Below are 23988 nucleotides of genomic sequence, written 5' to 3' on the forward strand. Positions count from 1 at the left end.
AACCCATCAATCATTACGGTACCTCTGTAATGCAAACATGAACTGGGCCATGTCATTTAACTGACTGCATTTCCTGAACTGAGGTCCAGCTCCTCAATGGGATTTAGGCTCCCAGCATCCATCAAGGAGCTGCCTCAGTGTCTTGCTCTGTCAGCAGAACTAGGCATCCCCCTCTGACCTGCAGGATATCTGCCCTTGTGACATGGTATCCCATTGGCTAAAGGTGGTATCCCCCTCCACGGAGCTCACTCCTGTAGAGAGCCAGGTTATTGCTCTCTCTCCTTGCTGCTGAGGTGTGTTTGCGTTGTATTCGCTGCTCACTGGAGAGCCCTGTACAATGCTACAGTGTGCTTGGTATTCTCTGTGGAGCAGTGCCAGCTACATGATATCTGCCTCTTATAAAAGCCCATTTCAGAGAGCAGATACCTGCCCCGGGAGTAGCTGAGCATTTTCCAGCAGCGGTGCCTCCTGGCATTGCCAGACCACTGCACCAGTTTACCCAGATCAACTGCTCCACTTTCTCCCTGGGGCTCTAATCCCCGATGAGATGGGAGCTCGGAGCCGCCCCAGCTCCTTTGTGGGCTAGCGCTTGCAGCGCTGAACAGGATGCAGGCAGCAGTAATGTGCTGGATTCAGTTCAGGGAGGAAGATCACTGGTAAAGTCTGCGAGAGTTTAGTTACTCTGATTGGCACCGTGCCAGGAGCAAAGGCCCAGGAACCCCAGGGATGGTTTCACAGAGCAGAAAGGCGGATGATGGCAATGGAGGGGGAGTGGTGGTTGCAGACAGGACCAGGCTGCTAAAAGGGTCTGTGTCACTCTCGGCTAGGGCTGGCTGGGACACCAGTTCAGGTTCACAAAGGAATGGAGAACTTTGGCATTTTGGTTTTGTTCTGCACGAGAACCAAACTGAGGCCTTTTGGAATTTTTCATGTAAAGACATGAAAGAGGCCCCAGAATGGTCAGCTGGTTCTGACACTCCTCAGGGAGCTGGGCAACCCACTTTGAAGGGCCTATTCTGTCTGATCCCAAGCAGGGACCTGAACCTGCATCTCCTATGTTCTAGCCACTGGCTAGAGTCAGCCCCATCTCTTGCTGTCTCTCCTCTGGGACCTGTTCCACTTTGAATAGCTAATAAATATTCATTAGGACAGCAGAGACTAGCACCGTAGCCCAGTGGTAAGGGAGCCAGCTGGGACGTGCTTCAGGTCCCTGCTCCAGATCAGACAGCTGAGGGACTTGAAGCTGGGTCTCTTCTATTGCAGGTGAGCGCCCTGAATAAGGGCAACAAGAATGACTCCGAAATGGATCCTAGACATCACAGATGGGAAAGCCCTGCTGTATCAGTGATGACTGGCTCCACCTGAGAACAAAATATGGCATCTGATTACTAAACTAGTTCTCCTAAACTAGTAAACTAGGGCACCTAAACTACTAAACTAGGGCACCTTTAAGTGCTAGTAATAATAATGTATTCTGACGTTGGCTCTATAAGCTACTGACTTGAAGATTAAATGGGTCTTTCTTCCAGATGCCATTCCCACAAGAGGCAGAGATGACTTCTGCTTGCTGCACAGATTGCCAATCACAGGACAGCCAAGAAAGCTGCCTGAAAAGTAACCAGATAACCATTCCTGGCTGCACTTTACAAAAAAAGTACCGTAACCAATTACTAGGCATGGAGGGCCCTATCTGGCTCCACTGAAATCCACGGGAGTTTTGCCATGGAGGTCAATAGGAATAGGGTTGTGCCCTTTGCCCCTGGAAGTGGTGAGAAATTGGGAAACGCACCGAGCAATGGGAGACACACTCTCTGAGAAGAAGGAAGGATTTGGGGGCCAGAAGAACCAGCTGGCAGGTTGAGTGTTCTCCTTGAATGTCAATAGGTCAATTAAGTGCCACACTGGTAATTAGTACAATGGGTCAATGATAGGATATTGTTAGCCTTTTTCCAGAGGGTATCGCTGGAGAGTCTTGCCCGCATGCTTGGGGTTCAGCTGACCGCCATATTTGGGGTCGGGAAGGAATTTTCCTCCAGGGTAGATTGGCAGTGGCCCTGGAGGTTTTTCGCCTTCCTCCGAAGCATGGGGCAGGGGTCGCTTGCTTAAGGAGGGGGTGGATCGGCTTATGTGGCCTGCATCTTGCAGGAGGTCAGACTAGATGATCATAATGGTCCCTTCTGATCTTGAATTCTATGATTCTATGATTCTATGAATGTGGCCATGTGCGCCAGTGGGTTAATGGGTGACCATTTAGTAACAACAGGATACTCTACTACCAGAACACATGCCCTCTGGGTATCTTATTCCTGCTCTGGGGTGGAATGAAGTGTGCAATGCATGACTGGCTGAGCACATAGGCATACCCAGGTTTTCACGAGACTGTGCCCACTCTAACCATGTCCACTGCCCTTCCAGCCTCTATAGACTTAGGCAGGCACCTTTCAGTGTATGCAGGTTGATCCAGCAGTGGCATACAGGTACACACATTAGGAGCCAGGATCAGACCCTGTGATTTGCCATGGTGAGTGACTGGCCGTCAATCTCAGCCTTGCAGATAGGTGGGTGTGACTCACAGGATAGCGTTTATCTGTTAATCGCATGAAGGCTGGGAATGAACCTGAAACAAGCAGCAGATCTATCCTGGCCACATTGAAAAGCATACCCGGCAGCTCCCAAAATCTCATGCTCAGCACTGACCTGCTTTCCAGCCCCTCCCCCCTCGCACATGTATTACCTGGCACAGCTTAGTCATTGAGGATGGCAAGAGGGGACGGCAGAATTTCTTCATGGAGCATATGGCAGCCGGGAAGGCAGGGGCAGAGAAAATGGCAGCCACTAGGTTTATTCTCAGTATCCAGGAGAGCATTTCTTCTTTGCTTCTGTGATGGGGAGAGAGAGTTTGTTTCTGTCACTGCGCTCAGCCCTGCATGCATTAGGGTTGGTTCTAAGGCAGCCCGTTCTCATGCAGCCTTGCTTTGAAGCCCTGGCTTTCTGCGCACCTTGGATTTGTCAGGATTGGAACCGAGCAAGTTACCAGGGAATTGGAACTGGTTCCTTATTATCAGGGATGGCTCTAGGCATTTTGCCGCCCCAAGCACGGCAGGCAGGATGCCTTCAGTGGCTTGCCTGCGGGAGGTCCACTGAAGCCGTGGGCCCAGCAGACCCTCCGCAGGCAAGCCGCCGAAGGCAGCCTACCTGCCGCCCTCGCGGCTACCGGCAGAGCGCCCCCCGTGGCTTGCTGCCCCAAGCACGCGCTTGGCGTGCTGGTGCCTGGAGCCGCCCCTGCTTATTATCTACAGGATTGTCAGTTACATTTCCTTTTCCCCCTGTAAATTGTCCCAGTGAAAGCCACTAAGACTCCAGCTCTCTGCCTCCACTTTGTGCACACAAATTGACCTACGCCATTTGGTTTTATCCCCAGGCCATGCAGCAATGCCAGCTTCCCATCTATGGGCTCTGCCTTGGTTCTGCACAGCCTGTCTCCTGGGCTGAGAGGGGAATTGAGTCTATGGTCCATTCAGTTCCTGGCTTTTCTGATGAGACAGCCAACAAAGGCGTGGATCATTGTGGATTTGTGGTGGGGATTTTGATGCTGTGGAATCCTGTTCTCTACGGACTCACTTAGACCTAGCAGACAAGAAGATCTGCTGGTCTCAGCCCTGGTGATCGCTACCAACCTGGGCTAGATCAGGACAGCTGGCCTAGAGGTGACAGACTCCATTTTCCTATTAGCAATTGCCGCAGGCTTTAGTCACATAGAGCCTAGGAGAGTCCAAATCGCCACAGGATTTGAGCATCTACTGAAGAGTTAGAAACAAATAAGCACAGCTGAGAGTGTGAGCTCTGGCTTACCTGATCACCCTCGGCTGGGCCAGTCCAGTGAGAAATACAGTCCATTTTTCTTCAAGTGAGGTCATAGAAGCAAGACACATTTGTACCTAAATTGGGCCTTAAGCATGGAATGTCCTGCCAAGCCATCCAAAAGTGCAAACCTAACAATGAGCTCTGCTGTGGACCCTGCCTCCTGCCAGGTGGGCATGCATCCTGGTGACTGTGCTGTCCATGGTAGCCGGGAGCGAAGCACGAGAGGGGCAGAGAAGTGCGCCACATCCCAGACCCTTATCCCGATGCTGCAGTTCCCCAAGGCCTGATTCTGATCTCACTGGTACTGGTTTTATGCTGCTGTAACTGCAATGGGAGTTATGCATGATTGGCACTAGTTTAACAGAGATTGGAACCAGGCTCCTGAGTCTGTGCAATGGGTCGGAACCTCTGGCTTCTGTTCTGACTGGAAATACACTGTAAACTGCCTGATTCTCCCAGGCCTTGATTCTGATCCCCCTTGAAGCAGTGTAAATCAGAATAATGCCATGGAAATCAGTGGAGTTATCCCAGTGTAGAACCAGGTAAGTGAGCCCAGAATCAGGCATACAGCATTGTGGCACTTCACCTTTTAGTCCTGAAAGGAACCAGCAAGTGTGGAGGCAGGAGAAAATGGCCCCCCTACACAAATGGAAACAATACCAGAATAATGAACTGACAAGGAGTTGGGGCCTAGTCAATAGCCCTGCATGTGACTGGGGGCTCAGCACAGGCCTTACCAGATCTGGGAACTGACAAGCCCAATGACTGGAGTGGGGGACTCACGTCCTACAACTGCAGGTCTAGATCCTTCCTGAGCTCCTTACTCTGCTTCTGCTCAGTCCTTAGGTGGCAAAACTCCATCTGAAGTCAGTGGAATGGTCCTTAAGTCAGGGCTGAGGAACAGCTGAGTAAGGAGCTCAGGACCTGACTCCTACACATCAAGGATTGTCCACTACTTTGCACCATCATTTGCTCCGTGGAAGGTGATTTAAAACACGACTATCCAATTTGATCCCTTATTACACCCCCAAAAACTGCCGGTGCCCAGAAACCAGCCTTGAACCCCAGCTTGGTATTGTTCACATAAGGAATAAAATCAGCCAAACGGGAGTCACCTGGGCTGCTCTATGGTACTCACGGAGCTTGGAAGAGAAAAACTCTCCAGTCGGCTGTCTTCAGCTTGAGCACGTTGGATTTTTTGCTGTAGTCAGAGGCTTTGGTGGCTAAGGCATGGTGAACTCGGATGGCGTTTTTCAGATCCACTTCAGAGAGATCTTTGTCAGGTTTATATTCATCCTGTCACAAAGGAGCATTCATAGGATAATGACAATGCTGGCATCTGTGGGTTTCCTTAACAAACCTGCCCTTTTCTCTATCCTGTGCCATAATGACAGAGTACCGAGACCAGAAAAAGGCTCCCCTCTACAGTAAGTGCTGGAGTGATAATTAATGACATTCTGGCACCTTCTTCCATCATTACATTCACCAGGGAAATGTCAGGTGCCACATATCCACAGCCTACCAGAGAATGGACAATACGGAGTTACGTCCTGAAATCTTTATTCACATGCGTAAAGCCCCTTGAAAGTGAACGGAACTGATTTTCAGCTGCTGTAAATTGGCTTCAGCCCAGGGGCTTCTGGAGCTCCACTGATTTACATCAACAGAGACGATCTGGCCCAATGGCTTACGCTTTCCCTCGCAATAGGAGGAAGCGCAGTAATAACCATTTGGAGCTAAAGGGATGTCTCCATTCAGATGTGCATTGAGAGTCCCTGCACTAAGTTCAAACACAACCCAAGAAAGCTGACAGGAGGTAAGGTTTGAATTGCTTACCCTACCCCCTGTGTCTCTCTAAATATTAGCCCTGAGATGTTCCTGCCACTTTACTTGGCATGTTCCTGTGTAATCCTATACAGGAGCCCTGGCAAATTGCAAGAAGGTCATTGCACTCACGTGGGGCTCAGAGAGTTTTCCCAAATGCAGGTGATTTCAAAACTAATGAAAATAATCATAATAAATAATTAATAAATCCGCATTGCTGTTGCCACTTTTGTCCTCAGATCACACAGTGCCCTACAAAGATGAGAGATTGACCCCTGTGCATTTAAATTCCCCTTCCATCCTCAAAATAAGGCTTATATGGACCTTATGCGGTGCTGCTTGCCCTCTGCACAGGGATGAATTTCACCCTTTGATGCATTAAGTCCCACTCACAGTGCAGCCCCTTTAGACCACAGCTCTGCAAGGCTACACTGCACAGCTGTTTAGGACAGGAAGTGAGGAAGTAAACGGTATCCAACTGAAACTGCAGGGAGTGTTCAGGAGGAAGAATGCAGTTACCCCGGCCGGAGTGTGGTAACCCCACTGTTCTTATGAGAACAGCCAGGAGATCTTGGATGACAGAGAAAAGAGATCTCGGTTTTATGACTCAACAAGAGATGACACCTCCAGCAGCACCGAGTCTCCAGCACTTTGCTGGGACACTGAATAAGAAAGAAAGGAGCCACCTAATGAGTCAGCAGCACCCACAGCAGTGGTGCCCAAACTTTCCTGTCACCCCTCCCCCTTACCAGCAATGGAATCTGTCCATGCGCCCCCATTACTGCACAGCTGGATCAGAAGGTGGAGCTGGGGAGGAACTGGGGATGGGGAGGACCTGGGGCTAGAGGTGGAGCTGGCCTCGGGGTGGAGAGGGAAGGAGAGCAGAGCTGGACTGGAGGTGGAGCAGGGGGTGCAGCGGCGCTGCGGTTGAGGCCAGAGATGGGATGGTGGTGGAGCGGCGCTGTGGCTGGGGCCAGAGGTGGGCTGAGGGCGGAGTGGAGCTGCAGCTGGGGCTGGAGCAGGGCTGAGTGGCAGAGTGGGGGGTGGGGGGTGGGGCGCTCCCTCCTTACCCCCTAGGGCTGGCCTGGGCTCTGCCATGTGCCCCTCCCCGGAACGTTCCTTCATCCCCCCTGGGGGGCACGCCCCATAGTTTGGGGCCCACTGACCTACAGTCTGATGTGCTCTTTACAGGTCTTCTAAGTACAGATCAAATCCACTTAGCTTGTGAGTGCTCATGGAATCACACACCGGGTGTGGTTACAGGGAAGCTAAGGGGATGTCTACACTGCAGTTAGACACCCGCAGCTGGCCTGTGCCAGCTGACTTGGGCTCACTGCCTCGGGCTAAGGGGCTGTTTAATTGCAGTGTAGATGTTCAGGCTCGGGCTGCAGCCCCAACTTTGGGATACTCCCATCTTGCAGGGTCCTAGAGCCCAGGCTCCAGCCTGAACCCACATCTAAACTGCAATTAAACAGTCCCACAGCCCAAGCCTGAGTCAGCTGGCATGGGCCAGCTGTGGGTTTTTAATTACAGTGTAGACTTACCCTAGGAGTGAACAGGAAACACAGACAGGCAAAAGGCAACGTAAAGGAACAAAGGCCCAGATCCTCAAAAGCATTTAGATGCCTGTCTTCCATTGATTTCTGAAGAATAAACATCTGCTGCGTAGGGACATAAAGCTGACGGGTAATTTCCGACACTTAAAAACTCATTTTTGGTCCGTGTTAAACTACGGCTGTGAAACATGGACATTCAACCAATTGATAATAATGAAACTACATCCATCCAGTTGTGGTGTTATAGACTGTGGATAGACCGTGTCACCAAGGGAAAAGTGTTGGAGATGACTGGAACTCAGCAAATGCTTGTCAGAGATCTTGTGAAAAGAAAAGTTCAGTGCGCGGGGTGCACTTTAAGGGGTTCAGTGGGCAGTGTGTGATGAAGGGGTACTGGTGGCAGAAGAACAGGGGGCAGAAAAAGAAGATCTTGGATGGACAATGTGGTATCCTGAGCGGATCAAAAGGACCATTCATCCACAAGGAAATGAGCAGAGGATTGCACAGAATGGGCTGCCATGGTTGTGACCTGCTAGTAATGGAGATGCCGCACAAGAAGCACTCCCATTGATTTCAGCAAGAGCTACGTGCCTTTGAGGAGCCAGGCCTATGCACTCAGGAAGTCTAGTGAAGCACTTAGGTTAGTTACCGAAGGAGGGGATGGTGTGAAGGTAGGATAGTGTGCATACAGCTGGCTTGGTGGGCCATATGCCCTCTACTTTAGGTGCCTGCATAGCCTCTCTCCTCCTCCCATAACAACGCCTTTGAGTAAAAGCACTAGCACCTGCTGGTTTTTCCATCACACAGTTGCTGTAAATGGACATAGCTCAGTAAAGGCATTATTAAAAACTGGGCTTTGGGCACTGAGCCTGAAAACGCTTTCCACACGTGCTTACCATTAAGTGCCCCTGATGTCAGGGGCACTGCTCCTGTGCTGAGAGTTGGGGGCAGATGTATGCATGGCCAGGCTCAGGGCCTCAGCTGGAAAAGGGGCCACCAAGGCTCCACTGGTGGGTTCCAGAAGGGACCCCCAGATCAGCTAGTCTGACCTCCTGTAGGTCACAGGGCTCAACACCACCCCCAGACCAAGCTAACAATCAGATTGAGGGCACAGTATCACCGCCCTCAGGAGACTAAACTATTGTGCACCACAGGCAGAGAACAGGAGGGACCAAGGTGCACCAATGTGCGAGACTCCCTGTGATAGCAGGGAATTGATTAGGTGAGATATAATCTATATGGTCCTGGCAAGGGATCCAGAGGCCCCATCTCTAGTATCTCAAGGTGACTCTCACAACACATCACGTTAGAGGCCAAAATATATTTTTCCCTACTCCCAGTGCTACCTATTTAACACGGGATGCTGAAATCATTTTGTGTTCTCTCTGCCACTGACATCATTGCCGTTCTGTGTTCAGAACCCAGCTGCTCTCCTATACCTGCACTGGCTTTGCAGGGCTAACAGAAGTACCAGCATCTTTGTGCCTGGGAAGTAGCAGCAGAGCCAGACAGTGAGCAGATGCCAGATGTTGAGTAAGCAGGGTCCATTAATACAGAGCTGTGTTTCTGACTGTAAAAGTGCCTGAAAGCTGCTTTTCTGAAGCAGTCAGCGCAAAAATATCTGGTTTGAAATGCTGCTACGTGTATGAGCACATACAGCACCACCAGGCCTCGTGTGATAAGATGCTAAAAGGAACCATGCCAAGAAAAGTCTGGCAGCGAATTCCTACCTTGAGGTGGCTGACTCCTTAAAGATGAACCGCAAAGAAAATCTCAGTATTGCATCACCTTGGGGCGGAAGGCGGGGGGCACCTGGCTGCATACTGCTGAATGGGATGCAGTTCTGAGGGGCTTTTCCCTACAGTGGTGACTTAGTTTGTGGCATTTTGATTTTCCTAAGGAATTCTAACATCACAGCACATCATGGGGCTGGTCTAAAATGATGGCAGTTTTTCCACCCTGGGGATGCTGAAATCTCATGTAACAAACTATGGACACATACATACAAAGCTATGGTTGACAACAGGAATTGAATCCAGGACCCACAGCACCAAAAAGGCCAGTGTCTATGGTATAAGCTAAAAAAGCACAGGTCTGCTCAGAAGTTTACATTGTATTTTGTTATAGGAAGGGGTACAGATGATCAGGAACTTTCTGTCACTATGATTTTCCAATGGAAAATGCGGTGTCTCCAAAATTGAAAGTTTTTTGTGGAAAATTTTGCTGAATTCCATGGGAAATTTTGCTGAAAAAATTCAATTTTGTGTCAGAAAAATCTAAATGAAATATTTTGTTTAGGGTCAGTTTGACCTGAATTGGAATATTTTTAAATTAATTTAACCAGAAATGCTTCCTTTCAAATTAGATACTACAACTTTCAGGTACTCTGCAGATAAGCATGGTGTAAGAACCTGCATAGAACAGAAATCAGTTACAAAAATTAAACTGCATTTCTCTAGTGCATTGCTTGAGTGGAGTTGTCGTTTGGGCCTCCATTGTCTCTGAAGAGCAAGGCTGCCGGGAAGATTCCACCTCTCACAATGCAAAGTGGACCCAACTGCTCAGTCTGCCAGGCAGACAACCAGAGTGAGACATGACCACACACGAGGCCAATGTATTATATATACATTTCCATGAACTTCAAAAGGTCCCAGGAGCTACCCAAGTGTTCAAACCTTTTGGGTCTGTAAAACTGGGCTGGGGATCTCACAAGAGCAGGATCTCTAGTGAGATTTGCAGTAGGGCTGGAAATATGGCAAGAATAACTTCTTTGGTAGTATACTGACACCTCTGCTTCCAGTCCCGGCAGAGACAAGTGACAATGAAATATAGTGTGTGTGTGTGGGCGGGGGAAGGAGGGGACGGAGCGTCAAAGGGATAATCTTAAAACGAAAGTGCGACTCTGTTCTGAAAAGGGACCGTAGCACGAATGTCATTGGCTTCCACATTTATTGTCCCTCACTGATTTCAGCATCAGAGGTGCTTACTTCACTAGTCAAAAGATAGTTTTTCCGACTGCTGGCCCTGGGGTCTGAGTGTCAAGTTAGGTCATTTCTGGCTTGTGCATCATCATTGATGGTAGGTTCTGCATTTGAAAGTTAGGGCCAGATCCTCCCAAGTTACTTGCATGTGTTAGCTCTCTGGGACCATTCTTTGTTACACATGTGTAAAGCAGCTAGCACAACAAGGCCCTGATCCCTGCCTGGAGTCTATAGATACTATCACAACAATCATAAACATTGATAATAATGGAGTCCCACTGAAGTCATAGGGTCTCCATGTAACCCTAAATATACACATAGTCATATGTCTTTGTAGGACTGGCTAAGGGAGACTAGAATGCAGCTCTGTCTCCCATAGCTCTGCTGGCTCTATATAACAAAGAGGAGTAATGTGCAATACAGGTTTATTTATGGAGAGCAATTCTGACTCAGCATAAATTGGACAAGGTTTGTAAGATGCCATGTTCACACAGACACTGTCTAGAGTTGGATCACACAATAATTCTGATTCACCAAACCCTTACACTTCTGTTTGACCTTAAACACAAATGCAATCCCATCCCAGTTCAACAAAGCACTTAAGCCCTGATCCAAAGCCCACTGAAATCAATGGAAAGACTCTCATTGACATCAATGAAGTCAGGCCCTTAATCACATTTTGAACTTGGATTTAAGGTTAAGCACGTGCTTAATTGCTTTGCTGAACCAAGGCCTGTAAGTACAAAAACTTAGTAGCAATCAAAATGTTTTCAATCACTGTTTTTATTTAAATTTCAGTGAAAACTGATTGATATTCAGATCAAACTATTCCTTGCAGCATTTGTAGGCATTTCACGCAAACATTCGTGTCGGTTGGTGCATCATCATCAGCGTTGTTGTTGTAGCTGTGGTAGCACCTTTTTCTTACAATTTCATACCTCCCTTTTTGCAGTTGTGCTTTAGTTACAATTTCCAGCCATACAGCAAATCTTACACTGCAAACAAGCTGAAATGCCAGTATTTTTCACTTCCGAAATGATTTAGTTTTTATTTGGAAACTGGTTTTTCCTCAATGAAAAACTGGCCAAGTGTTGGTGAGAATATCTCTGAACTTCAGCAACCTTTTCTGTTAGAATGGGGTCACTTTCAAGTTTGAAATGTCCCCAAACGCTTCAATGATGAGGAGTTTATTTCATTTTATCCTAAATATTTTACGGGCCTTTCTTTTGTGGGAATGAACTTCAGGGTATCTCGTAGTTTATCTCATGCACTTTCCCTATCCCTATTCTATTCAGAATCTATTAAAATGCTTTAAAAAGACAAGGTGGGTGAGGTAATACCTGTAATTGGACCAAATTCTCTTGGTGAAAGATTCAGGCTTACCCAGAATTCTTCTTCAGGTCTGCGTAAGCTCAAAAACTTGTCTCTCTCTCACCAACAGAAGTTGATCCAATAAAAGCTATTATCTCACTCTGTTCCTCTAATATCCTGGGAACAACACAGCTACAACAACTCATTGGCTCACATTCTCCGCTGTGCCAGTTTCTGCTGGGCATAGCTGAGGATGGTGCTGGGAGCCTGGGACCATCAGGGAATCAGCCAGCCATTCCCCTTTGTCCTGGTACACTCCCTACAGCAACTCCACATCTGCTGGGATGCCCACATGGGAATCCCTCATTTGGAAGATCCTGCCAGCTTTTTGGCCCCTTTGCTCCCTCTGAGGAGCTGGATAGGAGTAGAGAATCAGACCTGTTGAGCCTGATTTTGCTCTCTCACACAGTGATGAAAGTCAGGAATAACTCCAGTGTGAGGCCAGAATCAGGTGGTGTTACTATGGAGATGTAGCTCAGAGAGAAAAGGGACAAGGGCTTCTCATGATCCAATCTGCTTATGGGGTGTGGATAGGCTTCCCACTGGCTAAGGCTCTGAGAGTACGTCTACACAGCAACCCCCCTCCCGCAGCAGTGAGTCTCAGAGTCCAGGTCATCTTTGGGGTCACACTGCGGGGCTAAAAATAGCACTATAAACATTTGGGCTTGGGCTGAGCCTGTGGGACCCTCCTCGCTTGCCCGGGTCTCAGAGCCTGGACTCTCTCATTTCTCCACACAAGCCCGAGACAGTTGTCCAAGGAGCTGAGACTCACTGCCGTGGATCTGTTTTTGCTGTGTAGACATACCCAGCAGCTCCTCTCTGCCCTGGCTCTCCCACACTGGGAACAGGATTCGTGCCTCCTGGGCTAGGTTTCCTGAAGTAATGCCCAGCTTGCTGATTCCGGGGCTTAGAGGAGTTTTACTTACCCTCCAGCCTGCTCTCACCCTTTTACAAGGAGTTTGAAAACTTGCCCTTTTAAACATGCTCAGTACTGTATTAGCGTGAGGGAGCGCCTCTGTAACCTGACTGCCCACTTGTACAGGCATCGGTCAGTTACCGAGGGAGTGCCCCGTCTCCTGCCTAGGCCAGATCACCAGATCCACTCTCAGGAGGAAGGGCTGCAGGATCAGGCCCTCTGGACGATCCCCAAACAAGCAGCTCTTCAAAGCAGTCCTACATAATAACACTTAGCTCTTCACACACAGCCATTAATCCTCTCAACACCACTGTGAGTGAGGTAATTATGGCTTATTATCCTCATTTTACAGTGGTGAAATTACTTGCCAAAGGCCATACAGTGAGTCAGCAGCACGGCAGGGATTAGAGCTCAGGAACTCTCTGCTTGTTCCTCAAGACCCACTAAGGGATCCAGAAATTGCTTCTCCAAACTATGCTCAGACGTGCCAATCCAGCAGTTAACAAGAGGGAGTCAACAACATGTGCCATCACTGCACCATTAGGTGTATTGCTTCTATCTATTTATCTATCTATCTATCTATCTATGACAAGGCGAGGGATGTAATCTCTTCGATTGGACCAAGTTCTGGTGGTGGTGAAAGAGGCAAGCTTTTGAGCGACACATAGTTCTTCAGGTCTGGGGTAATTTGAAAGCATGTCTCTTCTATCCACAGAAGCTGGCCCAATAAAAGAGATTACCTCCCCAACCTTGGCTTTCTCCTAACTGTGACCAACATGGTGACAGCAACTCTGAAAACAAGGGAGGGTCTCTCTCTCTCTCTCTCTCTCTCTCTCTCTCATTACCGTACTAACTGCACACCAGGGTCCAATGGGACTCTCTGTTCTTAGTACCTCATACGCAGGACCAGATCCCTGCTCCCTGGCCCAGCCCCTTTGTGCTGCAAGAGTGGAGAGAGCAGCTGGGGCTTGTCACTGTATAAGGAAATTCCCCGATGATGTAGAGTCAGCTACATTGGCTTTGTCCCACCTCTTTTTGGCTCCCCTCCAGTGCTGGTGGTATGAAAGGGCATGGCAGGAGCACCTGACACTCCAGTGATCCAGGACCAGTGGAAAGGCCCTTTGGTTTCCATTGCAGCTGGTGTAAGTTAGACAGGGCCGGCTCCAGACCCCAGCGCGCCAAGCGCGCGCTTGGGGCGGCATTTTGCCGGCAGGGCGGCAGGCGGCTCCGGCGGACCTTCCGCAGTCATGCCTGCGGGAGGTCCAGCGGAGCCGCGGGACCAGTGGACCTCCCTCAGGCATGACTGCGGAGGGTTCACTGGTCCCGCGGCTCGGGTGGACCTCCCGCAGACATGCCTGCAGATGCTCCACCGGAGCCGCGGGACCAGCGGAACCTCCGCAGTCATGTCTGCAAGAGGTCCCCCGGAGCCGCGGGACCGGCGACCGCCAGAGCGCACCCCGCGGCGTGCCGCCCTGCTTGGGGTGGCGGGATTCCTAGAGCCGCCCCTGAAGTTAGAGCTACCCTGAGGCTGTTCTAACTTATGTCCCCAGATCAGGGGAGAGTGGAGAATGCTCTAAACCTGTTGCCATCTCCATTGCTTGGTCCTGCACTGAGTGTAGCTTGGCTAGATGCGGCCCTAAAGGTCCAATTGTATCCCTGACTGTGCATACACAGCTCCCCACTGCCTCTGCTGACAGCTAGTCTGGTGTTGCTGAGGGCAGAATCTGTCATCATGGTCTGGAGGCTGGTAACATCCTCTTCACTGCCATTTCTCAGGGCTTTGTAGCTAAACAGATCCTACCCCATTGTTATCTACAGCCATCTTGCTGCAATGTATACTTATTAATACCTTGGCAACATTGCCTAGTGGGTAAAGCACAGAACTGGGCATCAAGAGATCCCAAATCTTCTAGAAATACCCAATGTGACAGTTCAGTGACTTGCCTCAAGGTCATACTGGGCATCTGTAGAAGAACTGGGAATCTCCTGACTCCCAGTTCCGTTGCTTTAACCACTAGGCAATACCTTCATGGTATTAATAAGCATAGATTGTTCAAGTACAGCAGCACGGTGGTGCAAGGTCAGGTAACTGTGGGGCTGCTGCTCTTAATAATATGTTGCATCTCAAAAAACCACCAAACGCTCTTTACAAATATAACTGATTTATAAACTATCCATGGAGATCACTTCGCACTCTGTGAAATGCAGCTACTTCTGGGGTGAAATGTGGCAGCTACTTAACAGCACACAGCAACAATCTGCAACCATTTAGACTGAATGTGAATAAGAATGCCATAGCAAACCGAAACTGCAGCAGAGAATCGTATATAGGCAGATTCCATTTATCCCTTTTGGTGTCTGCCCAGGACTTTGGGGTTAATATCGCCTATGAACTGCCATGGGATCATGGATGACTACAAGTGGCCCTGACCTCAGCATTTCCATCCTTACCAAAAGAGAGCATCTTCCCCAGCATGGTGACCTTTCCCTTAATCCCACGTGGGGGACTGGCTGAGTACTCACTCAGGCCTGGTCTACACTGGGAGGGGGGTCGAACTAAGGTACGCAAGTTCAGCTACGTGAATAGCGTAGCTGAACTCGAACTACCTTAGTTCGAACTACTTACCCGTCCAGTCGCCGTGGGATCGAAGTCCGCGGCTCCCCCGTCGACTCCGTCACCGCCGTTCGCAGTGGTGGAGTTCCGGAGTCGACGGGAGCGCGTTCGGAGTTCGATATATTGCATCTAGATGAGACGTGATATATCGAACTCCGAGAAGTCGATCGCTACCCGCCGACTGGGGCGGGTAGTATGGACGTACCCTCAGAAGGAAGTAGCTAACATCACCTCTTCCTGCAGAGGCCACAATCTCCGTCCCCAAGCACTGCCCTAGCTGGACTCTGCTAAGCTGATGGCAGCATGGATGTAAAAATCCAAAATGGCTGAGAGCAACAGGCACCAATCAATTACCATCAGCCCCTGCCAGATCTCTGAGAGCCCCGGCACACACACTCCAGGATCACCACCAGCACCACACAGAGATCGTCAGGGTGTGAGCATGGGGCTGAGTCACAACTTGGTACTGTCCCGAGGGGCCCTCGTGCCTCTCTTATATAATTCACTATTTGTTTACTTCTGTTGTGTTGGAGATGTTAATGCGACACACGTGGTCGCCTACCAACAGGAAGTACCCTAGAGGCAGACAGGAGGATGCCACCAGTCACAATACCAAAGGGCACCAGGAGTGGGATTCTGCAGCTGTTCTCTTGAGCTGGGCTTGGTGCTTTACCTCATCCATGGGGAGACACAGTGAGCAGAGTTGTGTGCTGGCCCCCTTAGGAAATACATACACGTGTATAGTCTGCCAGGAAGGAGACAGAGACGCTCCAGCAATGATCCCTACTAAGGACCCAACTCAGTGAAGCACTGAAGCCTGTGCCTCACTTTAAGCACGTGAGTTTCCCAATGAGGTCAACAGGACTATTTGCATGTGCAGTTAGGCCCGTGTGAATACCTCACTGAATCAGGGACCGACTATAGATAAGGATAGGGCAGGAAAAGTCCACCCTGACCCTCCACCGACCTTGCTATGAAGGGCTATCCGCTGCATCAGGCCCCACTAATATCCTTTCTGACCCAGCTGGGAATATCCGCAGTGAAAGAACTTCATCCACCTCCCTTGTGAGGACCATCCCCTCAAGGCCTAGCCTCATTTCTCCTTCTTTAACCTCAGAACATTGCTCCTTGTATTGACATCTTCTAAGGCTGGGAAGCCTTCACTCCAGCATTCCCCTGAGGATATGGAAGACGATCAAGTCCTCCACCCTGAGTCATTTGATTACATACAGTTAATTCCCTCCAGCTCTCCTTACGGGCGCCTCCTGCTCCTATGCACAAAACACTCTGGAAGTTGGCACCTGCATCGTGAGCCCGGGCTCAGAATCACTGCCTCCTTCTCCAATATTTGCATCATTTTCTAGGAGTCTAGAAACAGCATGAAAGAATTTCACACAGCTTGAAAGAATAAATATCAGCATGGGACAGAGTTGGCCATTTTTACCTTCTGCAAATAAAGAATGGTCCCTTTAAGCACAGCATAAAATTTCTTCCATCCTCTTCTTCCTCTCGGGGCTAAAATGAAGAAAAGCAGCTTGTTACATGTGCCTGTTAACTACAGCTTCCTCTTCCTCACTGGTAACACCAAAGGGAAGCTGCCACACCACATGTTCCATAGGGTCGGAGTGCGGGGCCTGGACGGAGTAGCTCCATGGCAATGCCTGGCACTACAGAGGGGCCCGTCCAGCCTGGGCAGGCTAAGAAGGGAGGGGGGCTCTGCGATGATGGGTGAGGATGACAAATGTGCCCTGGTGATTAGTACAGGGCTGCTCAGAGAGGGGAGACCTTGGGCCATAACCTTAGGTATTCCTGGGGTTTTAATGGGTCTCAGCGACTGGGCCATCCATCTCCATTAACAGAAATAATCCTCAGTGGTTTTACTAATTGCCAGTAATTAACCAACAGATTCCAAACACATTTCCCCGTATCTCTCCTGCACTCCCATTTCACTGCAGTGTTACTTCGCATCTAGTTGCTAATGGAGCTCAAGCATGTACAGTGCGATGGCAGAATGCAGATGGGCCAACACCACACAGCTGAGACCCTGCATCCAGACTCTCTCCAGGTTCAGGGGCTTGTGGGGTCTGGGGTTTCGGCTGGGCTCATGCTAGAGAGTGGATCTGGGTCTGGACCTTCCCTATAGCTCAGGGTGCTGGGATCCAGAGTTTGGGTTAAGCCCAGCATAAGGATCAGGCCAGCTGCAAAGCTGGGCCGTTCCTGATGCCTGGGAGCAGCTGGTGGCAGTGATCTTTTAGAGGAGTGGTTGGGGCTCTAATCATGGGGCCAAGTGTGGGGTGGGATGGAGATACACAGCCCCACTGCGAGCCCCAGGATGTGGGGACATGTGTTCATTGCTATACCCCTGAGCACGCAGAGCATTTGCACCATTCTGTGACCATCCAGGTCTGCGTGCCCCATCACCAGGCTGGTTAGTATCCCAGGGAGACAGGAGAGTGCAGAGGCTGTAACTGTGGCCTTCCCTGAATGTGGGGCTGCCAGGGGAGAGCCCCTGGCCCGTGTAGGGACAACCATCACATCTCCCTTTGTTTGCCATTTTACCACGCCAAAGAAAACGCAAAATCAGAAAAGGGGAGTGAAAAGCACTGAAATGAGGTGGGGAAAGTTCTGGGCTGGATGGCAGAGCTCACCCCCTTGCACCAGGGGAAATATACCACAGCACAGCCCTGTGCGCCATTGAAATCCTCAAAATAGGACTGAAGTGGTGCATTGGCCTTGACTTGGCCCTCTGCCCTGGGACACCCAGAAGTCAGTATATGGGGTCCCGGCTACCAGCCATGCAAACCAATTAGGTTTATCTCTCCGCATACTTGTTTGTGGCATTCACCCTGCTCTGGTCCTGATGCTAGACCCAACTCTTACTGCATGTCCTGGTACTGTCCTCTCTGCTCTAGGTGTCCCTTACTGGCATGTCATGCTACGTGCTGCGCTTCTTTTCTAACACATACTTCTCTTCCCATCTGTATCAGCATGGGTTTTCCGGGTGAGGACGCCGTGCTTATAGGTAATTGCATTCAGGGCCTGGGGAATGTCCAGGAAAGGATTGCTGCCGTCTACGATCCGCGTCACTTTCTTTGCACTGGCTCCTAGTTTGTCGTCCACGAGTTCCGACAGCGATTTTCTCAGCTCATCCTCATCACTTGGAAAGAAACCCAGAGAAAACCTTGAACAAAGAACATTAGTCTTTGACACTATGTTTTACCCACTGGAGGGACCAGGCCTTGGTTCAAGCAAGTCACTCATTACAGTAGCGGTAGAATAGTGAACCAGGTTGTTATATATTGAAAATCATGGTGTGCCACTTATTGTAATATGTGGGGTCCAATTCTCCTCTCGTGAGCACTGCTGCAGCCCTGTTGACTTGAACGGAATTGAACAGGGCATAACAGCGAGAATCATTTGACAGCCCGTGATTGTTCTCATTGCAGCTTTGTGAAATTACTTAGGCCTGGTCTACACTGGGGGGGGATGGGGGATCGATCTAAGATACGCAAATTCAGCTACTAGAATAGCGTAGCTGAAGTTGATGTATCTTAGATTGTCTTAGATTGACTTATTTCACGTCCTCGCAGCGCGGAATTGACAGCCTCTGCTCCCCCGTCGACTCTGCTTCCGCCTCTCGCCTGGCGGAGTTCCGGAGTCGACGGAGAGTGCGTTCGGGGATCAATGTATCGCATCTAGATGAGACGCGATACATTGATCCCTGATAGATCGATCACTACCCGCCGATCCGGTGGTTAGTGTAGACATACCCTTAGGCCACGTTTACACTTACCTGCTGGGTCGACGCGGCGAGTTCGACTGCTCGGAGTTCGAACTATCGCGTCTGATCTAGACGCGATAGTTCGAACCCCGGAAGCGCTAGTTCGAACTCCGGTACTCCACCGCGGCAGGAGGAGTTGCCGGAGTCGACCTTGGAGCCGCGGAGTTCGCTTCCGCGGCGTCTGGACGGGTAAGTAAGTCGAACTAGGGTAGTTCGAATTCAGCTACGTTATTCACGTAGCTGAATTCGCGTACCCTAGTTCGACCCCCGACCTTAGTGTAGACCAGGGCTTAGTCAAACAGGAGACTGGCCATTCATGTGGGTATCAAACATCCCCAGAGACATGGTTAATGCTAACAAAGCATATGTGGAAGGGAGATTCAGCCTTATACTTCAGGGCTTAGGCCCGCTATTAGAGACCTGGGTGAGATCTAATATGGGAGGCAAATTACCCCAAATCAGCTACTGTGGGGTTCTTACACCTTCTGTGGAAGCATCTGGGTACTAGACTAGACAGAGGTCCAGGCTGGTGTAGAGTGGGCTGGAGAACATGGGGCTAGGCCCACCTGATTATGGAATGGGGCCCACCGGTGAGCAGAAGGCGACTGGAGCAAGAGGAATGAAAGCCAAGCTCACGTGGTGATGGAGCTCAGCAGGGGAAAGGGCTGCGGGAGTCGAACAGGACACTCAGAGGAAGGAAAGCTCTCCAGGCAGTAGGCCCTGGGACAGACCTTGATGGAAGCAGGGACTGGGAAAAGCTCTCCATGCAGGGAGGCATGGGAAAAATCTTGACTAACCAGAGAAGTGATTGCAGGGTCTACGCTGCAATTAAAGACCTACAGCTGGACTGGGTCAGCTGACTCGGGGCTTGTGCTATGGAGCTATAAAATTGTGGTGTAGCAGTTTGGGCTTGGGCTGGAGCCCAGGCTCTGGGACCACCCCAGAACACCCAGTGCCTAAATGGCACCACTGGGACCACTACAAATTAGCTTGGGGCCATATCAGAGTTCAGATGTAAGCTATGCAAAAATGGGCAAAAAGAGACATCAGCTAGCAGGGATGTCACCAGGGCATCAATGTATAAGAACATCAGAACCTAAGAATGACCACACTGGGTCAGAGCAAAGGTCTATCTAGCCCAGTGTCCTATCTTCCAACAGTGGCCAGTGCCAGGTGTTTCAGAGGGCATGAACAGAACAGGTGATCATTGAGTGAAGTATCTGCCTCCTCCACTGGCTGGCCTGCTAAGGGCCAGAAGTCTGGGCTCCTCTAGCGAATGGCCAATGCCTCATTGTCATTGCAAAAAGGGGTGTCGTGGGGGCACTGGGGTCAGGGTGGGGGCATGGCATTTGTGCCCACTACATTTCTCACATGGACCTCACGTCTCCCCTTCCAGGGGCTGGGTGGATCTACTTGGATGTGATGGTGTGTATTGCACTAATACTCTTGGAGAGGGGGCTAGCTAAGGGCCTGGGCAGAGGAGGTCAGGTGCCCGGAGTGGTGGGGAGTGATCTGGTATGGTATCTGACTCGTCGGTATCTCTGAGGACGCAGCAGGTATCCTGGTGCAGGGGGTCTATGTCGCCCATGCGAGTGTCTGTGCTCAGCACTGTGGCTGTGTGATGGTACCTGGCGATCTCTGCTCCAGGCAGGACTTGTGTTAGTGCTAAGGAAGCTAGAGGTTTCTCATGTTGCAACCAGCTTGTCTGCAATAAAGCAAGGAGCCCTGCAGTCAGGCAGCATCTGCCTCCCCTTCCTCCAGGGTCTCAGGCTGATACAGAGAGAGGAAGGAAAAGAGTTTATGGAAATGGGGGGTGAAGGCGTGGGAGGAAGAGATCTATGAAGTACCAACTAAATCAGGTGGGAAATGAACTGCCCCAGCCTTTGGAAGGCTGCTGCCTGGGGGCTCTGTTCTCCCTACTCACGGCGTGCAGGAAAGGCTGTGCGCATGGTAATCCAGCGTTCTGCAATAACACAATAATCGCTTCCCTGTTTTCAGCTGAACTAGCTGCACTTTCTCTGAACTCTCTTATATAAATTTTCTGCCAGATGCCAGTGCATTAGAACAGCCTTAGTGGAGCTAGAGGGCTCCCTCTAGTGGCTGATTTACAACAATACTCTGGCTTCTTTGCTGACCATTGCCTGCAATGACGTTGATCAGGTTGCTTTGGCCTGGTGGGATTTCTCTCTCTCTCGTTTATTTAGGAAGGGATTTTCAAAAGCACCTAATGGAGTTCAGAGCATAATTTCCATTGATAATCACTGAGGAGTGAATAGAATAGGGCAATTATGAAGTGATACATCCCCTGCCATTCGGTTCCAGGTTTAGGCCTGGCAGACAGAGGTTTAGGAAGACCCAAGCATGGGATTGCCTCCCTGACCATCTTGGCTAATAGCCATGAATTTATCTAATTAATTTTAAATTCCAGATATACTTTTGGGCATCCCAACATCCCCTGGCAATGAGTTCCACAGGTTGACTGTGCGTTGTGTGGAGAAGTCCTTCCTTATGCACTTTGAACAGTCTCATCAGCAGAGCAGGGCAAAATTTTTCTCATTAAACTTTTTTTTGGGAAAAAGACTAAGATTCAACAGCATTACAACATTTTGTGAATTCATCTTTGTTTCTACAAATTGTTCATTTAGGAAAAACTTTTTTTTCTGGTTTGAAATGACTTTTGTGTCAACATTTCCTTGAATTTTATTTTTGAAAAATTCAGAAATATTAAAAAATGGTCAAAATCCAAACAAAATATCTTGTTTCACTCAATTCCCCCCCATGACTTTTCAATGCACCATTTTTTAAAAAAATAAATATTTTCCGTCTGAGGCAAAATGATTTCCCCCCATCCAAATTTTTGAAATTGCTAATGAACTGAAAAATCCATTATTCACCCAGCTCTACTCATCACCCCATTGCTTTTCAGGAAAAAATAAAACCAGACGAAACATTCTCCAGTGTAGCCAGGCAACTGCAAGGCACCTGCAACTGGCGCTGGGAAATGGAACCTCTCAGCCACAAGTCACTTGTACGCATCTGGCTCCACCTGGTAGTGACCATCTGATGGCCCCTTTGTGAAATGACTTAGTGGGTCTCAGTCCAGTTCCTGATACATAGGTGGGTGCATCATAAACACCACCACCACCAGAGGCGAATTAGGGGTTTGTGAGGCCCCTGGGCCAGCACAAGTGGGGACCCGTCCCCACCCCTGCCACCTGTAGTCCTCCTCACTCCTCCTGGTGCTCCTGCTAGGGAAATGAGGTTGCCCCACCCTCTCTCCCACCCGGCATTCTGTGCCCAGACTCTGCTCCCCAGCAGGATCACTTGGGTGGGCGGAGCGGGTTGGAGCATGGTGCCACCCTTTTTTCCAGGGGGTCCTCAACAGGCGAGAGCCCCTGAGCATGGGCCCCGTCGGCCCAGTGGCTAATCCGCCACTGACTACCACAGTTGGTAATAAACTGGTCCCATAGAGAGACCAGGGACTGAATGGGCCAGGATGAAAAAAGGTCTCTCCCGAAGGACAAAGCAGGGGGGGCTGCCCAGAACGTAGCAGATCTGTGGGTGGGGGCGGCTCTAGACATTTCGCCACCCCAAGCAGGGCGGCATGCCGCGGGGGACGCTCTGCCGGTCACCGGGAGGGCGGCAGGCGGCTCCGGTGGACCTCCCGCAGGCATGCCTGCTGAGGGTCCGCTGGTCCCGCGGTCCGCTGGTCCCGCGGCTTTGGTAGACCTCCCGCAGGCACCGAGGTCCACCGGAGCCGCGGGACCAGCAGACCCTCCGCAGGCACGCCTGCGGGAGGTCCACCGGAGCCACCTGCTGCCCTCCCGGCGACCGGCAGAGCGCCCCCTCCAGCATGCCAACCCAAGCACGCGCTTGGCGTGCTGGGGCCTGGAGCCGCCCCTGTCTGTGGGTAAATAAAGGGGTTGCTGGTAGGGTAAGAAGAGCCCTAAACACACTTTTTTTTTTTAAAAGGATGTTCAACCAGAGTGAAGTCAGGACAAGACCCACTTCACGGCTCACTTGATTCAGGCCCATCAACCGACACATGAGGTTTCAAGGCGAGGCCAGTGCAGCCTGAAGAGTGTATTTCTAGCACAGCTATTCCACCCCACCTCCAGCTTGGACAGCTAATATTTATATGCAAAGGATCTTCCCTGTTTCTATCTTGATGGTTTTTTACCTGATATCCACATCCCCTTCAGGTGTGCGAGTTTCTAGTGGGAAATCAACCAAGGCTTGGCTTACTGAGCAATATATGGGTCTCTTCCTTTTTTCAATTACATTGTTTGAGTAGCTTCTACAGTACATTTCCATAATCAACCGACTGTGTGCAATGTAATGGACTGGATGACATTGTGCTCAGGGGGTTGCAGCAGTAATTAATCCTGGTGGAAGGGAGGTAGATAAGTTCTGGTTTCAGCAGCTGTGCACATGTTTTCCATCTGGCCCCATGGTGGCTCTTGATGGGACGTCATCCTGAGCTTGTTTCTGCTAGTTAATCCCTGGGGACAACTGCACTGGGAGTGAGCACTGCACACACCACCCGCCACTGCCCGGCATTAATGGCCTGATTTGCAGTGGTGCCGCGGGCTCTCAATGTCCATCAAAGCCCACTGGAGCTGCACAAGCTAAGGACTTCTGAAAAATCAGGCTACAACTGCATCAATACAAGAGGCATCAGGAATGGGAGGGGTCAGAAGGCCAAGAGCAATGGGATGCTGGTGCTTAGCAGAGGATGAGACAGGAAGTCTAGAAAAAGAGACGAGATTTGTAATGGGCCTTCCATGAGCAGAACCATGCACCTCCATGGAGCCTCCCTGAGGTCAATCGGCCTTGGGGATCCAGCCACCCACAACTCATTGCAGGAAGCGGGCCTAATGTTGTAAACAGATGGAGTTTGAAACAGGTAAAGGGACTGGGGCTGGAGTTAAGGTTTTGCAAGATTATTATTGTTATTATTATTATTATTATTGGAGATGATAAGGATGACATTGCTGACCAGGTTAATTATGGTATAAATTGCTCTGAGACATGTCACTGGCCCACATGGGATGCTCATGGGTGCCTTCTGCACGTGTGAT

The 23988-nt window shown here is 50.0% G+C and overlaps 1 protein-coding gene across 2 annotated transcripts in view; it reads right to left on the minus strand.

Annotated features, from left to right (window-relative positions):
* PSD2 (pleckstrin and Sec7 domain containing 2) overlaps positions 1-23988 on the minus strand; it is a 102257-nt gene that overhangs the window by 4606 nt on the left and 73663 nt on the right. For both annotated transcript variants that reach the window (XM_045028025.1, XM_045028024.1), the window contains exons 9-12: positions 18093-18283; positions 16571-16641; positions 5003-5160; positions 2735-2879 (exon numbers count right to left, since the gene is read on the minus strand). In XM_045028025.1, coding sequence (XP_044883960.1) covers positions 2735-2879; positions 5003-5160; positions 16571-16641; positions 18093-18283 — 565 coding nt within the window. The remainder of the gene's footprint in view (positions 1-2734; positions 2880-5002; positions 5161-16570; positions 16642-18092; positions 18284-23988) is intronic.

Source organism: Mauremys mutica, chromosome 8 (assembly GCF_020497125.1).
Source record: "Mauremys mutica isolate MM-2020 ecotype Southern chromosome 8, ASM2049712v1, whole genome shotgun sequence".
Lineage (NCBI taxonomy): Eukaryota > Metazoa > Chordata > Testudines > Geoemydidae > Mauremys > Mauremys mutica.